General features: G+C 36.0%; 1 protein-coding gene across 1 annotated transcript in view; it reads right to left on the bottom strand.

Annotated features, from left to right (window-relative positions):
• ABCB5 (ATP binding cassette subfamily B member 5) overlaps window positions 1-15268 on the bottom strand; it is an 83486-nt gene that overhangs the window by 24581 nt on the left and 43637 nt on the right. Inside the window, exons 15-19 of the mRNA XM_059712509.1 lie at window positions 14588-14725; window positions 12105-12248; window positions 10451-10555; window positions 10196-10273; window positions 4937-5020 (exon numbers count right to left, since the gene is read on the bottom strand). Coding sequence (XP_059568492.1) covers window positions 4937-5020; window positions 10196-10273; window positions 10451-10555; window positions 12105-12248; window positions 14588-14725 — 549 coding nt within the window. The remainder of the gene's footprint in view (window positions 1-4936; window positions 5021-10195; window positions 10274-10450; window positions 10556-12104; window positions 12249-14587; window positions 14726-15268) is intronic.

The following is a 15268-nucleotide window of genomic DNA, read 5'->3' as shown; positions in this document are numbered from 1 at the left end:
GTCTAGGAATAACCTTGCACTGGAACCTGTTGTCTGTGACTGTCTTAGTGCTATAATGATGGAGTTGAGTAGTTGCTAGAGAAACCTTATGTGTCACTCTCCTTACTTTGTACTGCTGCTCAGCGTGTGACAAATCTGTGACGTGATTACAATTTGACAGCATGTTGAGTGCCACATGTATTGCTATACTGACATTTTATCTTAATTTTTAAAAATTACTAGTGCATTTTCAACATCTCAAAAAAAGAAAGGAAGAGAAAAGACTTTGAATGTCCTGCTTTTAAGGAACAATGGACTGTGGGTTACTTTGTGTTATAATTAGATGCCATAGCATTGTGTTTATGATGTCATGACACTAGATAGTACTAAAAATGTACAAAATACATAAACATTACCAGACTAAGCACTCATCACAATATTCCCAATTCATAGAAAAGCAACATTCAGAAAAATTAGAAAATTTAAGTGAAGTATCTTATCTTAGCATAATTTCTTCATAAAACTAAAAAGTGAAAATGAGGCTGAAATTAAGTTTCTGAGTGGCTCATTTGTTAGCTAAGCAAATAAAGTCATTTATGGATAATGAGTTAATTAAACCGTGTTTGCTGCAGTGGAAAAAATTTGTTTAGAGAGCACAAACTTACATCAGATGATTAGTGTTTTGGTGAGAAAAGTTGCTCAAAAAGCTGAGAAATTTGTCAGCAATAACAATAGTCAATTAAAAACCAAGGTGGATTATTTTGATTAGCTTTACCTGGCTCTTGATGGGTTGACATATGTTACTGATGTTGCTCAACTGTGGGTTTTTTGAGGAGCCAATGCTGAGTTTGAAGTGACTGAAAAGTTAACTGCAATGAGTAATCTGCATGGAACAACTACAGGTGAGAATATTTTCAAAGAAGTTGAGAAAAAACTAAGTCAGTACACCTGAAGTGGAATCTGCTAAGATGTATTGTAACTGATGGTGATGAAAATATTTGTAGAGCAGAAAAAAAGACTTATTTGGACAACTATATGTGAAAATAGAAGGTGTTTAATATTGTTATTCACCGTATTATCATCAGCAAGTATTTAGTGGAAAATCATTGAATTTATCACACATTATTGGACCAGTCTGATGATGATGTTCATTTGCTCTTATAAACTTAGACATCTTTATTTCCATTTTTGTCAAAAACAGAAGCTGACTATCTTGACTTGCCTTACCACACAATAGTTTGAGGGGTTAGCAGTGATAGTTTCATTGCAATATTTTGAGTTCAGAGCTGAGATTAAAATTTTTCTTTACAAGAAGAACCACCTTTAACCATTATAGCTTTGGATATTAGCTTCTGCTGCTATAGATTTGATAATGCCTCTAAATGAAGGCAGAAATTATGTCTAATTTATGCTATGATAAAGTCATTTTGATTATATGCCACACTTATACTATAGTAAAGTTATTTTGATGATTACTAAAATTTTTTTATAAATCTTTATTGTTGAAAGTATTACACATGTCCCGTTTCCCCCCCATTGCCCTCTCCCATCCCCCTCCACCCTACTAACATTCTTTGAATCACAAATAATGACAAGCTGTTTTATGTATTTCCCATGTCAAAATGTTAAGTCAAGAAATGAGGTCACTATTGTCCATGTAATGATAACCTAGTTCAGTGGTCGGCAAACCGCGGCTCGTGAGCCACATGCGGCTCTTTGGCCCCACGAGTGTGGCTCTTCCACAAAATACCACGTGCGGGCACGCATGTACTGTGCGATTGAAACTTCGTGGCCCATGCGCAGAGGTCGGTTTTCGGCCTGGGCAAGTCTATTTTGAAGAAGTGGCGTTAGAAGAAGTGAGGGGTGTCGGTCGGTCGGTCAGTCGGGCCGGTGACGGGAGACGAGGCGTGGGGGAGGCACACATGATTCATGCAGGAGTTGAGTGAGCCAGTCAGCCAGCAGTCTCATTGTGCAGTGGTTAGTGCTAGTCGCATCCATTTTTAGCAAAGGCCAGCTTAGGAGTACCCTAATTAAGTTAATAACAATGTACCTACCTATATAATTTAAGTTTAAAAAATTTGGCTCTCAAAAGAAATTTCAATTGTTGTACTATTGATATTTGGCTCTGTTGACTAATGAGTTTGCCGACCACTGACCTAGTTATACTTAATCAATTCATTGGGCTTTTGGAATTAATGAGTTTTATTTTTATTTCTTTGGGCAGTATAATCATATTTATGATGAGAAGAATTCTTGTAACTTATATTTGTGTCTGTCAGTATTACATCAAGTGTAGTGTCAATAATATACTTCCTTGTGGACAAAAATGAGATAAGACTTTTGGTTGATGAAAAGGGGTTGCTAAAAGATACAGCAATAATATCTTCGTAATTTTGTGGAATCTAGTCTTCCAAAGGATCTAAAATGGCCTTATACCTTTAGTAAAACTACATTTTACACAGAAAATACTCTCTTGACAGATATACTGGAAATACACTATGACCTCAGGCTGAAATAAGAACAGCTAAATTAGTTGTATTTGTTGAACTATTTCAGGAATCATGTTTACTAACATGTGTTTTTCATGGCTCTCAAAATATCAGAGTTTCGAAAAATGGCCAGGGGCATATATTTTTTGGTCATTAGTAAAGATTTCAAAATAATATTTATTATTATTAAGGAACTATTTTATCAACATTCCCCCTAACACATTTGATAAAAATAAAATGTAACTGAAATTACATGATGAAGAAACTGAGATGAATATGTCTTAAATTGCTATGATAGGAAATATGACCCTGAATTATTTCATAGGGTAGTGTGCCTTTGTGAGAAAAGAAATAGTGGACAAATAGGACTGATAAATAATTCCTCTTTAGATAAAAAGAGTATCCATTCATGTTAGATATGAATTTATCTTTATATGGCAAAGCAAGGACTTATGTGGATTACATGCTAGTAGACACAGTCTCACTCTTGAAATCCTTCATTGGCTGTTTTGCTTGTTAAATTCAGTAATTTTAAAATCTACCATCAGTATTCTAACCATTTTTCTTTAGCTACTTCTTCTCATTCAATGAAAATGATCTGTCCAAATGTTATTATGAGACCAACATTTACAATTGCAACCAAGTTTCAAGTGATCAAATTGTATTAGTCAGATGCTTATAAGGAATTAGGCTCACACATATTCTCATTAATTCCTCTTGATGAGAGACAACACTATTTATTAGAAACAACTAATTAATTTAAGGAAAACAATGCTGGTCTTTCAATCCCAATCTGTTCTTTTGTTAAAGTAAATACTTGCTAAAAGAGAAGATGGCTCACATATAAAATACAGCTGCCAGTAAGAATGCCTTTTCACTGAATTCTTAAAAGATCTAAATGATAGATAGTAAGAAAAAAAATATTCCCACAGTAAAGAAGAAAACAGCAAATTGTGTAGAATGGGGATTCAAATGGAATTATAGAGACTAATATTTCTGTCTAAAGAGGTGAACCCTGGAATTTCTAAAAAAAGACATTGTCATTTACATAATTCTATTTTTGCTATTAATGCTATGCCCATTACTTTAGTACGTGAAATTCTACCTATTATTTTCCCCACTTATGCCAGTTAAATTTAACTGCTCAACCCTATTTTAATATTTAAATACTATCTAATGAAATTTAGAGCCTTGGCTTCAAAATTATCAAAGAGAGTTTTGGGAAAAGATGAAGGTGATGCCCCTTTCCTCTTGAGCTCTTTCTAAATGATTAAAATACTTTTCCAAACCAATATGGATGCACTGGAATATTCACAGCTGTAACCAACTTGTTCTATTCTCTGGTAATAGAAATCTGGTCTTGTATCTATATATTGAACGAGGTCTTGAGGAAGTTACATAAGTTAGAATAATGGCTATATCCTGTGGAAATAGCCTCCATAAAAATGCAATTTTGACGGGCTGTTTCAGCTGATAATTTGTTGTTCTGGCAGCAATGCTGAAATTGACATTTTAATATTTGTAAATAAAAATACTTTTAAGATTTTGTCATTCAGAGAGAGGTGCATTATTAACTTTCCTTTTCTCCCACATTGATGATAAGGAAAAAGGAGACTATAACTGCTAGAGTTCTTGTTTTAACAAAGAGATTAGAAGCTTTACCTCATTTAAGTTAAAAGTGTGAAAACTTGTTTTGCACTCATTTTCTCAATTATAGTTGAAATCCCACTTGTGATCAAAGGTTAATTTTCTAAAATAACTGGAAGAAAATTAATTAATTATTATTTATCTCTTCCATACTACTGTACTCCCTATGCTTATTTAAGCATCACTTTGACATACATTATACTGGTCATTCTGTCATCACTTTTGAATATGGTGCATAAATATTTTGTTTATATATAACATGACCAGTCATTATTACACATATCTCTAACTTGATCTGTATAACAACTAGTACAGAATCATTCCCAGATGTGCACATGAATCTAATTTGTTAGACATTATGGTAAGTAAGGTCTTATTTATTGGGGAGAAGAAAAAACTAAATGATCTTCTTTTTAAATTAAAAAATGTTTTTATTGATTTCAGAGAGAGAAATGGAGAGGGAGAGAGAGGTAGAAACATCAGTGATGACAGAGAATCATCAATCAGTTGCCTCCTGCATGCCTCCTACTGGGGATCGAGCCCGCAACCCAGGCATGTGCCCTGACTGGGAATCAAACCGTGACCTCCTGGTTCTTGAGTTGACACTCAACCACTGAACTACACTGGCTGGGCTAAATTTTCTTCTTTTATTAAAACTTCCTTACACCTTTTACTGAGATCTCTTTTTAGCCTGGGGACTTACCTGGTCTCCTTAAAGATGTGGGTCATCTCAGTATAGCTCATGTATATGCACAGACACATGTGCATACATGCATACCACATACATATACCATTTAAAAAAATAAAAGCAATATACATACTCCTTGAATTTGTGCTATATCCGTGGCTAATATTGTTGTCAAGGCTCCTGTGCTGTTTTCCTTATCATCAAACCAGGAAATATCCTAGAGAAAAAAGGGAATTAACATACAAGTATCAAAAAGATTCTCAGTTATTATTTTGCTATAGTATGTCAGAAGGCATTTACCTGCCTCCTTACTCACATGTCCTTAATTTTTGTAAATATCATGGATCAAATGACTTTTGTTTCTTATTTCACAAAGATCTATACTTAGATATAAACTGAAAACTTAAGTCCAACAGCTTGGACTTATTGCCATGTTACAATCCTATATAATAAAAGCCTAGTATGCTAAGTGTCCAGTTTTCTGTTCAACCAATCAAAGCATAATATGCTAATGATATGCTAAGACTGCTCAACTGCTCACTACGACATGCACTGACCACCAGGGGGAAGACGCTCCGACTGGTAGGTTAGCTTGCTGCTGGCGTCCAGCCAAATGGGACTGAGCGAGATGGGCCGGACATGACCTGGAGCCCTCTCGTGGTCCCTCCCCAGCTGGCTGGCCAACCTCCCAAGTCCCTTCCCGGCCCCAATCATGCACCGGTGGGGTCCCTCGGCCTGGCCTGCACCCTCTCACAATCCGAGGCCCCTCAGGGGATGTCAGAGATCCGGTTTCAACCTGATCCCGCAGGCCAGGCTGAGGGACCCCACTGGTGCATGAATTTGTGCACTGGGCCTCTAGTATTGTTAGAATAATCAATGTTAAAAATGATCCATTTGAACCACAAGTAATTTGTAATTTTACTCCACAAGTAATTTGTGGAGAGCAGACCCTATTTAAAAAGCAAGCTAATGCACCACAGAAATTAGAAATATTTCCAGACATTTCTACTTAAGCCAATTAGTAATAAACTACCTTTTTGTCTTTAGGACCTACATAAGCAAGGCTTTCTCTGACACTTCGTATTACCCCCTACATTTTATAAGCACTGACCATTGTGAGAAGCTACGGAGGCAGAAAGGCTGCTATGAAACCCCTGCAGCCAAGAAGCATGCAATCTGAAGAAGGAGACAGGTAATAAAAATATAAGCTATAAAAGCAACGTGTTATAACCAATTTCATTCTCAACAGCAAATAGAGACAGCTCTTAGAACTTCTCAATCCAAGGAATTCTGATTTTATTAGCTATTGAGTGTTTCCTCCCACTCACTCAAACCACATATCTCTTGTGGGTTAAAACTACAGGAGACTGTCTCTGAAAAGTGATTTGTTTTTAGTGAGTTCAATAACTGGACTTACAGCAGCCCAGCCAGGAACCTGGTGCCTAGGTTACTAGTACATACAGATTTTTGCCAACTAAGGAAACAAAAGCATAACAGATAGAAGGCTGTGCATTAATCATGAAGTCACGTGAAAATAAAGCTCCCAAGAGGGAATAATAAGGCAGGAGCCAGAGTGTGTACAATCCTGTCATGACAGCACTACTCTCTAAGCCCTTGAATGGGAAAGTGTCCCAAAGAGTTTAGGGTTCTAGATACCCAGAGGGCATCCTGTGGAGATCATTATCTGCACTACACAGTCACTTTGAAAACAACCCCAGTCAAGAGCCTAACATATTGGGAACTCACATCAGCAACAGTGTTACTACAGTACTCTTGAACTGGAAGACATTGCCTGTTTTTTATTGTAGACACAAAAATTTAAGATATACTGTACATTTTCTAATTATTTTTATATTGCAATATGACATGAGTTGCATAGAGAATTTTTATATACAATAGGATTTTAAAATGTAGAAAGAGAATTCATTACTGAATATTCCATTCTTGATTCTATAGTAACACAAAGCATAGGATTCATATGTGACTAGTCTTAGTCATTATCTGGTGTTCAATCAGCAAGAATTGCTTTTCAAGTCAGCAGCTGTACACTCTAGGGCAGTGATCGCGAACCTTTTGAGTTCGGTGTGTCAGCATTTTGAAAAACCCTAACTTCACTCTGGTGCTGTGTCACATACAGACATTTTTTGATACTTGCAACCATAGTAAAACAAACACTTATATTTTTGATATTTATTTTATATATTTAAATGCCATTTAACAAAGAAAAATTAACCAAAAAAATGAGTTCATGCGTGTCATAGGTTCGCCATCACTGCTCTAGAGACTGTTTTCCAGCATAGGCAATATATATTTTCAAACGCTTAGTTTCTAGAACATAGCTGGTGTTGAGTAAAAATTAGCTTGCTTCTTCTATTTCTGATAAGTAAGGCTATCAGGTTTTTTTTTTTTATACTAACAAATCCATTTTTTCCTGCAAAAATTTTACTAGAAATAAATAACACGATGTAAGTACTTAGTATGTACTTTTCATTTAATTATCACACCTCTGTGAGGTAGATATTATTATTATCCATATTTTATAAATGAGGAAACTGAGGTACAGAGAAATTAAATATGACTTGCCCCAGGCTACATACCTGGCCAGTGCTGAGGCCAGGATTTGAACTTAGGCAACTAGATGCCAGAGATTTTAAACAACTACCTCCCATCTAACTGAAGCATTATAGTTGAGTTTCATTAATTATTTCTCCTGCTTCAGTACTTGTTACCTCAAATCCTTTTGGAATTAGCCCTTTGAGATCCCTTAGGGATCACCATTTAATGCTATCATCCTATGATTTAGAGACATTCCCACAGAAGACTTAGCCAATCTAATTTAGAAGGTAATGGGCAAAAATAAAGTTCAAATCTGTTCAAAAACCCAATAGATCTATAGGTCAATATTTATCATTAAGAAATATAGGGTATCCCAAAAATGTATATCCACACTTTGAATAATTATAAAGGCAGTGTTTATTAAAATACATTTCATTTTCAAAATTGAGCTCTCAGCTGTGAAAGTGTATACACATTTTTTGGGACACCCTGTATAAATTTAGCTTTGAAACACAATTAGCAATGCATTATTTACAACCACTAAAGTCAGCAACAATTAGAACATTCTTTTTAACTGGAAGGAGCGCAAGTAATCAAATAAAATATGGAGTTTATACCTATAAAAAGACACACCTGATTCCATAAATACCTCTACCTCAAATGAGGTTTCAAAATGGTTATAAAAAGCACTGCAAGTCTCAGCATGCTTTCTAAGCCTTAAAAAGTCTTCACTTGGGACAAAAACCAGGTAATAAGAGTTAGGCAAAACTAAACATTAGGAACTTCCCTCACTGTAGACAAAAGTGAAATTGGGAAGATATTTATAAAGAAACCCAAATTACTAATATTTTCTTTTCCTCCAATTACACACACACACACACACACACACACACACCAAAAATAAGCAAAAAAGAATGCTGAAGGATGAAAAGGGAAAACAAACACTAAGCTGAAAGGGCTGAGTTAAATTTAAGAGGGAATTTTAAAAACATGAATAATATAGAGATTCTGTGTGTATCTCTGTACATGCATGTTTTTTGAAGGACCAGAGTTTATGGCTTAGAGATTGGTGCATTCTTATGAGCAGAAGCTACTTTATCCATGAATGCTACTGTCTTTATGTTCACAAGGCTAATGCTAGGCCAAGCATCAGTGTCCATTATTAACAATCAGGATATTGGATTAATAATATCTACAAGTTAAAGTGGCTTGTGACCTTGAGACTCTTCTACTAAAAGCATACTGTGAACCTCTATAGAGGAATTTCAAAGTAATACTTTAAAGGTTAAAATGTATACCCTTTTTGTTTAAAACATTCAATCAGGGAACATTTTCAAAAATTTCCAGAAACTGAAAATCCTCGAACATGAAAAAACATAAATCATGAGGAAAAAACAAAAATGAGCAAATGTTGTCAACTTGTGTGAAACATAGTATTAGTTAATTAAAACTCCACCTTATATCGTCAGAAATTTGCAGTAAAGACATTGTGTTCATAAATAAAAAAACAAAAACAAAACTAAAGTTCCAAGTTTGACATGAGCCAGACATGCAGGCACTATATGGTTTTATGATCCCTTAGATTTTCCTTTTTCTGGATTAAGGAGAGTCTCCAGTCTCTGGACCTTTTTGAGCAGAGGGTGTCAGGCACCAACTGCTTTGGAGCATCAGGTTGCTCCGGGCAACCTCCCATTTGTTTTGTTTCATTTTGTATCTCCTAGTTCCCTAAGTGCACAAAAGTGAAGGAGTTTTGTTACACAGCAGCCCTCCAAACGCTACTGCTAAAAGTCACAAGATGTAAAATCTGGTTTTGATGACTTGGCTGGAGTGACAGAAACACTATTTCTGAAAAGAAATGACCTGGCAGGAAGCTATTTGTTCCTGCACAGTGAGTTCTGGTGACTGAAAGTGTGGTGAAGGGCTCCAAGTGATTATTGCTTTCAGGGTAACCCAATACACCTCAGCCTCCTGAAAGAATTTTTGAGGTGCCAAACGGAGACATTCCTGTCATTTGCCCCCAAGACTCACTTCTCAAGATTATTACTTAATCCACCTAGTTTTATTTATTTCACAAGTGTGATTGATCACCAGTGTTCAGCAGGCCGATCTGCCAGCTAGACTGATGTTATCTGAATTCTGAACTCTTCTGAGGAAGGAGAGTTTGGCTGCTTTAAGACATATGAAGTGATTGTTTCCATGCCTCTGGTTCTATTTACTCATCAGTTTATTTTGTTCATTAGATTCCTTGTTTGTTTAGTTTATGCATATATGCATTACCACTGGACAGAGACAAAAGGTCGTGAAGGCTTGGGGCAAGGTAGAAACGGGGTGGAGGGGGGCAATGGGAGAGAAAAGGGGTACATCTGTAGTACTCTCAACAATAAAGATTTTTAAATATAAATAAAAAAGTACGAAGTAAAAAAACTTAAGCTGTGCACATGGGTGAGAACAAGGGAAATTAACTCCTTTTCATATATGTTATTCAAGATATTGTAGCTCTTAACTTTCCTTTTTAGTTTTAATTTGAGCTTCCATTCTGATCCTAGAACACTACATTATACGTTGAAGATTTGTTAAGAAATATGCAAGGAATGAGGAGCAGACTCTAAATCCTGCTTTCTATAAGTTGTATTTTTGAATACAATTTTGAACTTGCTTCTCTTACAGAAATTTAAGAATTCTGACATCAGATGCCACTTGGAACACAAAAAGCATGCTTTGCAATAAGCAAAAGAAAGGTTATGTCAAGAAATTGACTTGAAGAAATTGACTTAAAGCTAGAATATTTAAAAAGAACATTTTAAATAAAATAAGAAAAAATCCACTAAACACTGACCTGATATAACATGGTTTTAAATGCCAAGTGCCTTAATCTCATGGTCAAAATTTCCCCTGCTCTGCCATAAAAGAATCCCTGGAAACAAAAAGAAAATCTACATTTATTCTTAACTCTTTCCTATTTCTTTGTATCAGATACTATATTTACTTATTTATATTTTATTTAGTTATTATATTTATTTTTATCTCAAATAGAGAAGATAGCATAAATAAGTAATCACATTAAAACTTGTTTAATTCATTGAAATCTTACCTGAATGAAATAACTGACAAAGCAAATAACACCCAAAATGATAAATACCATGGAATAAATTTCTGCGTCACGCTTTAATGTGGTTTTATCATCTTTTTCAAACATCTGAAAAAGAATAGATTTTTTTTAAAATCAGGTGATTGGAAGAAAATATGAAAGAGAGAAAAAACTAAAATGTCTATTCATCAGGATTTTAAAAAATGAATTTCAACATAATAAGGTGTACCATTGTTTTATTCTCTATGTTTATTAAATGGGATAAAAGCATAATTTGCTGTTAATTCTCTCACTTAAGAATATATATATATATACACACACACACATATATATATATATTAGGGGCCCGGTGCACGAAATTCGTGCACTGTGTGTGTGTGTGTGTGTGTGTGTGTGTGTGTGTGTGTGGGAGTGTCCCTCAGCCCAGCCTGCCCCCTCTCACATACTGGGAGCCCTCAGGCGTTGACCCCCATCACCCTCCAATCACAGGATCGGCCCCTTGCCCAGGCCTGACGCCTCTGGCTGAGGCGTCCGGCCCCGGCAGCGGGGACCTGCAGCTGCAGCGGCCCCACGATCGTGGGCTTCGCTTTAGGCCCAGGCAAGGGACCCCTAGCTCCTGGGACTGCCAGCTTTGACCGTGCCCAGCTCCCATCGCTGGCTCCACCCCTACTTCCTGCTATCACTGGCCAGGGCGGAAAAGGCACCTGATTCTCCGATCTGCCCCCCACCACTTAGCTCCCCCCTGGGTTTCCGATCACTGTCAGTGGCAGGGGGCTTCTTCCTGCTTTCCCTTTCGCCTCCCTGCATTGTGCCTACATATGCAAATTAACCGCCATCTTGTTGTCAGTTAACTGCCAATCTTAGTTGTCAGTTAATTTGCATATAGCCCTGATTAGCCAATGAAAAGGGTAGCTCGTATGCCAATTACCATTTTTCTCTTTTATTAGTGTTGATGATATGTATATATATATATGAAATCAGACAAATGAGTCCTCTACCTGTTATTTTCACAGTGTATTGTCAAAGAAACTACCAGCTTGAATTATTTCCAATAATTTTCAATAAGTCAGATCTCTTAGTATTCCTCTATTTAGAGCACTACCTGCAATATGAGAACTTTGCACATGTCCCTAGAAATTGTTCCTAAAATTGGTAATTATACATGTACATATTGGCATCTATGTTGATTAAGACATAACTGTGCAAATCTGGGAGATTGAAAACTTAACATAACTCTAGTAAAATCCTTGAATCCATCATCTTTCCTAGGTCCCTCAGCACAATCTAAAACTCTTTTTTCCTCTCCCTGATCTGGCTGTTAATAAAAAATGGCCGTTGTTTTGAACAGTTGAAAGAAGAGCAGTCGTATTTGTCTGTTATTGCTTCAATGCTTTGGAATGCTGATACACCACTGGAGTCAAAATTAGAACACAAAGCAATTTATTTACTGATTGCCCAGTCAACAAGTCCCAGCCAAAAACGTCACAATAGTGGCTGGTTTGTTCCCTGAGAGCATTAGTTAACCTTTTTGTCATGGATCCCACAGTAGAGGGGACCCCAATTTTCCTCTTGCTGGATCAGAGTACAACAGGTCTGTTCTCTCAGGCCACACTTTGTTCATAATTGTTGAGACAATTAGCAAATTAGTTTTACTTACAGTTATGATTTTTGCAAAGATGATGGAAAATATTGGATGAATAGTTCCATTTAGAACAGAAGCCAATGTCCCCAGAACTACAGAAGGCCATTCAGACTTGTTTAATTTTAAAATTTTTAATAGTGAAACTTCAGGGAGACCTGTCTATAAATAAAATACCTTGGTTAAAACCCCAGTTTGAGAGCATAATGGAACCTAGAGAAGTTAGCAATCTTAAACAGACCGATAATGTAAAATATCAAATACAACAGGTGAATCAGTGGAAATAATTTTTCTTAGAAAGATTTCGCTGCCCATATTACTGGTGATGACCTCAAAACAAAGGAATCTTGCTTAATAGTGACTATTTGTGCAACTTCTCCTTTTGGCATTTCACTCAGTTGCTACCATTAAAAAGTACAAATTAACCCACATGTTTTGATAGCTAAGACTCATAGAGGAAATAATATGTATATTTTTCTTTACTCCTATTAAACTGTATGACTGTTATTCTCATAGAATAGGAATTCCTTCCTCTTCAATTTTCTGTGTGGCATAATTCACTAGTAAAGCCACCTGGGCATGGAGTTTTCTTTATAAAAAAGGTTTTAACTACAAATTTAATTTCGTTTTAATAGATATAATATTATTTAAGCTATTACATTTTTTTGAGTAGGCTTTGGTAGTTTGTGTCCTTCAAAGAATTTGTCCATTTCATTGGAGTTGTAGTATTTGTTTGCAGAAATGTTTTCATATGATTGTATATTATTATTTTAATATCTGTAGTTTCTGTGGTAATATCATCACTCTAATTCTTAATATTGGTAATGTGTGTCTTCTTCCTAAGTTTTACTTGCTTAGTCAGTCCAGAGGTTTTTCAGTTTATTGATGTTGTCAAAGAACCAGCTTTGGAATTCATTGATTTTCTTCTTCTTTGTAGTTATTCTTTTCCTTTTAGTGTTTTAAGGGGGAAGTTTATTAATTTGAGATCTTTTTTATATATAATACAGGTGTTTAGTAGTATACATTTCTTAATATCCTTTTGTGCTTCATTTGAAATTTTCATTTTGTTCAGTTAAAAATACTTTTGAATTTCTCTTGATTTTTTCTTTGATCCATGCATTATTTAAAACTGAGTTATTTAACTTCCAAAAATCCCTATCTACTTTCTGTTCTTGATTTTTTATTTAATTCTATTTTGGTCAGGTAATATACTTTGAATTACCTGAATTTTAAAAAATTTATTGAAACTTGTGTTATGGTCCAGAATATGGCCTATCTTGGTAAATGTTTCAGGTAAATTTGAAAAGAATGTGTATTCTTCTACTGATAGGTCTAGACTTTTATAAATGTCTAGTAGGTCAAGTTGGTTGACAGTACTATTAACACCATCTTTATCTCTATTGAACTACTGTTTATTTGTTCCATCAATATTTAAAAGAGGGGTGCTTTTAAAATCTCTGAATATAATTGCAAATTTATCTATTTCTCTCTTCAGTTCTTGGTAAACTGATCTTTTTGCTCTGAAATTTACTTTGACTGACATTAAAATCACACTCTGTCTTCAACTGATATATATCATTTAAGAACATGTAAATAGTATACTTCCATTTTTTCTTCCTGCTCTTTCTGATGGCTCACCGAGAACATTCCTGCAGGTGAGCTCTTTTCTCCGTTGTTCTGCCTACAGTTTTCTGAGAGCTAGGTGCCTGTTTTCTCATGTGTTTGGATACCAAGTGCTTTCTCCAGTTCTTCGCTTGGCCAATAAAGGTGTAACCATGGGGACCAGATAGCACGGGCCTGTTTCAGCCAGATCATTGATGCCTGCAACCTCCTGCACACAGCTTTGCTTACTTGGGCAAGGAGTACTTTTTCTCATGCTTGCTTCCCCACTCCTACCCCCAGGCTCTCCGCTAGTCCAGATCACCCTGCTGTAACCCTCTTTACATCTCATACCACTCAGTACTACTCTATTCAATTTCCAATTTACCTCACTCATTTCAGCCTCCCTTCTCTTAACATGTCCAGAATGCACTTTGGGCCTCAGTGCACACTCTGAACATTTTCCTCACTCTCTCTGGTTGTGCCCTGGAATTAGAGGACTAGACCCTGTATTTGCTGGTGCTTATCTGTCCTGGTAGTGGGGTATATCTGGGTCTTTATATGACCCAAATTGATTCTGAACATCACTGGTAGTATCTGTACCACAATTCCTGAGCCACTGTTTTAACCCACAGCTTGCCTCATAGGAAAGAAAGAATAATATAACATTCTCGTGAGCTTTCTTGTCTGCATAATGGCTTCTGACAAAAGTGCTGGCTTATTTGAGGGCCTCTTTCTTACAGTGTCATAGTGATGCTACAGTAAAGTTTGGGAAAGAGTTTGTTTTATAAATTTGGTGCTATAGTAACATTTTATCATAAATGCATTCTAAATATTGTACAGATCAAATAAAAATTCATTGGAGAACATGTGGGTAAACTTGTTGATAGTTGAACCATTACCTCTTTATGTTGAGTAGATTCCTCAGACTTGTCAGTAAACTGTGACTTGATGCTATTCATGGAGCACAGAGGAGCTGAACTGGTATTTTTTTCAGAATATGCCACTGATTCCATCTGTTCATCAGCCTTTTTAATATCCTTAAATGACGACATACAAGTTACCATTAGACTAATGCCTTAAAAATTCAAAGAAACTTTATTAAACTTCCCTCTAAACCAGTGGTTCTCAACCTTCTGGCCCTTTAAATATAGTTCCTCATGTTGTGATCCAACCATAAAATTATTTTCGTTGCTACTTCATCACTGTAATGTTGTAACTGTTATGAATTTATAATGTAAATATCTGATATGCAGGATGGTCTTAGGTGACCCATGTGAAAGGGTTGTTCGACTGCCAAAGGGGTCACGACCCACAGGTTGAGAACTGCTGCTCTAAACAATATTGCCTCTGTTATTGAAAGTGGTATATTCTTATGCAGGTTTTGCTGAAGTTTTCAGGCTTCATAAAGAGCAAGTCCAACTCATACTAAAATGTTAGTGAGTGACAATGACTTACTGTGCCTTCCCCACACCCCCTGCCTCTCCCTAAAGATCTGTATAATTAACTGGAGAAAACAATGCCTTAATCCAAAACAATTATTCCACCAGCAGGGGCAGATCTTAGTTAAAGGAACTTTGTGA

The sequence above is a fragment of the Myotis daubentonii genome, chromosome 10 (assembly GCF_963259705.1).
Source record: "Myotis daubentonii chromosome 10, mMyoDau2.1, whole genome shotgun sequence".
Lineage (NCBI taxonomy): Eukaryota > Metazoa > Chordata > Mammalia > Chiroptera > Vespertilionidae > Myotis > Myotis daubentonii.
This window is presented reverse-complemented; position numbering and strand designations above follow the sequence as displayed.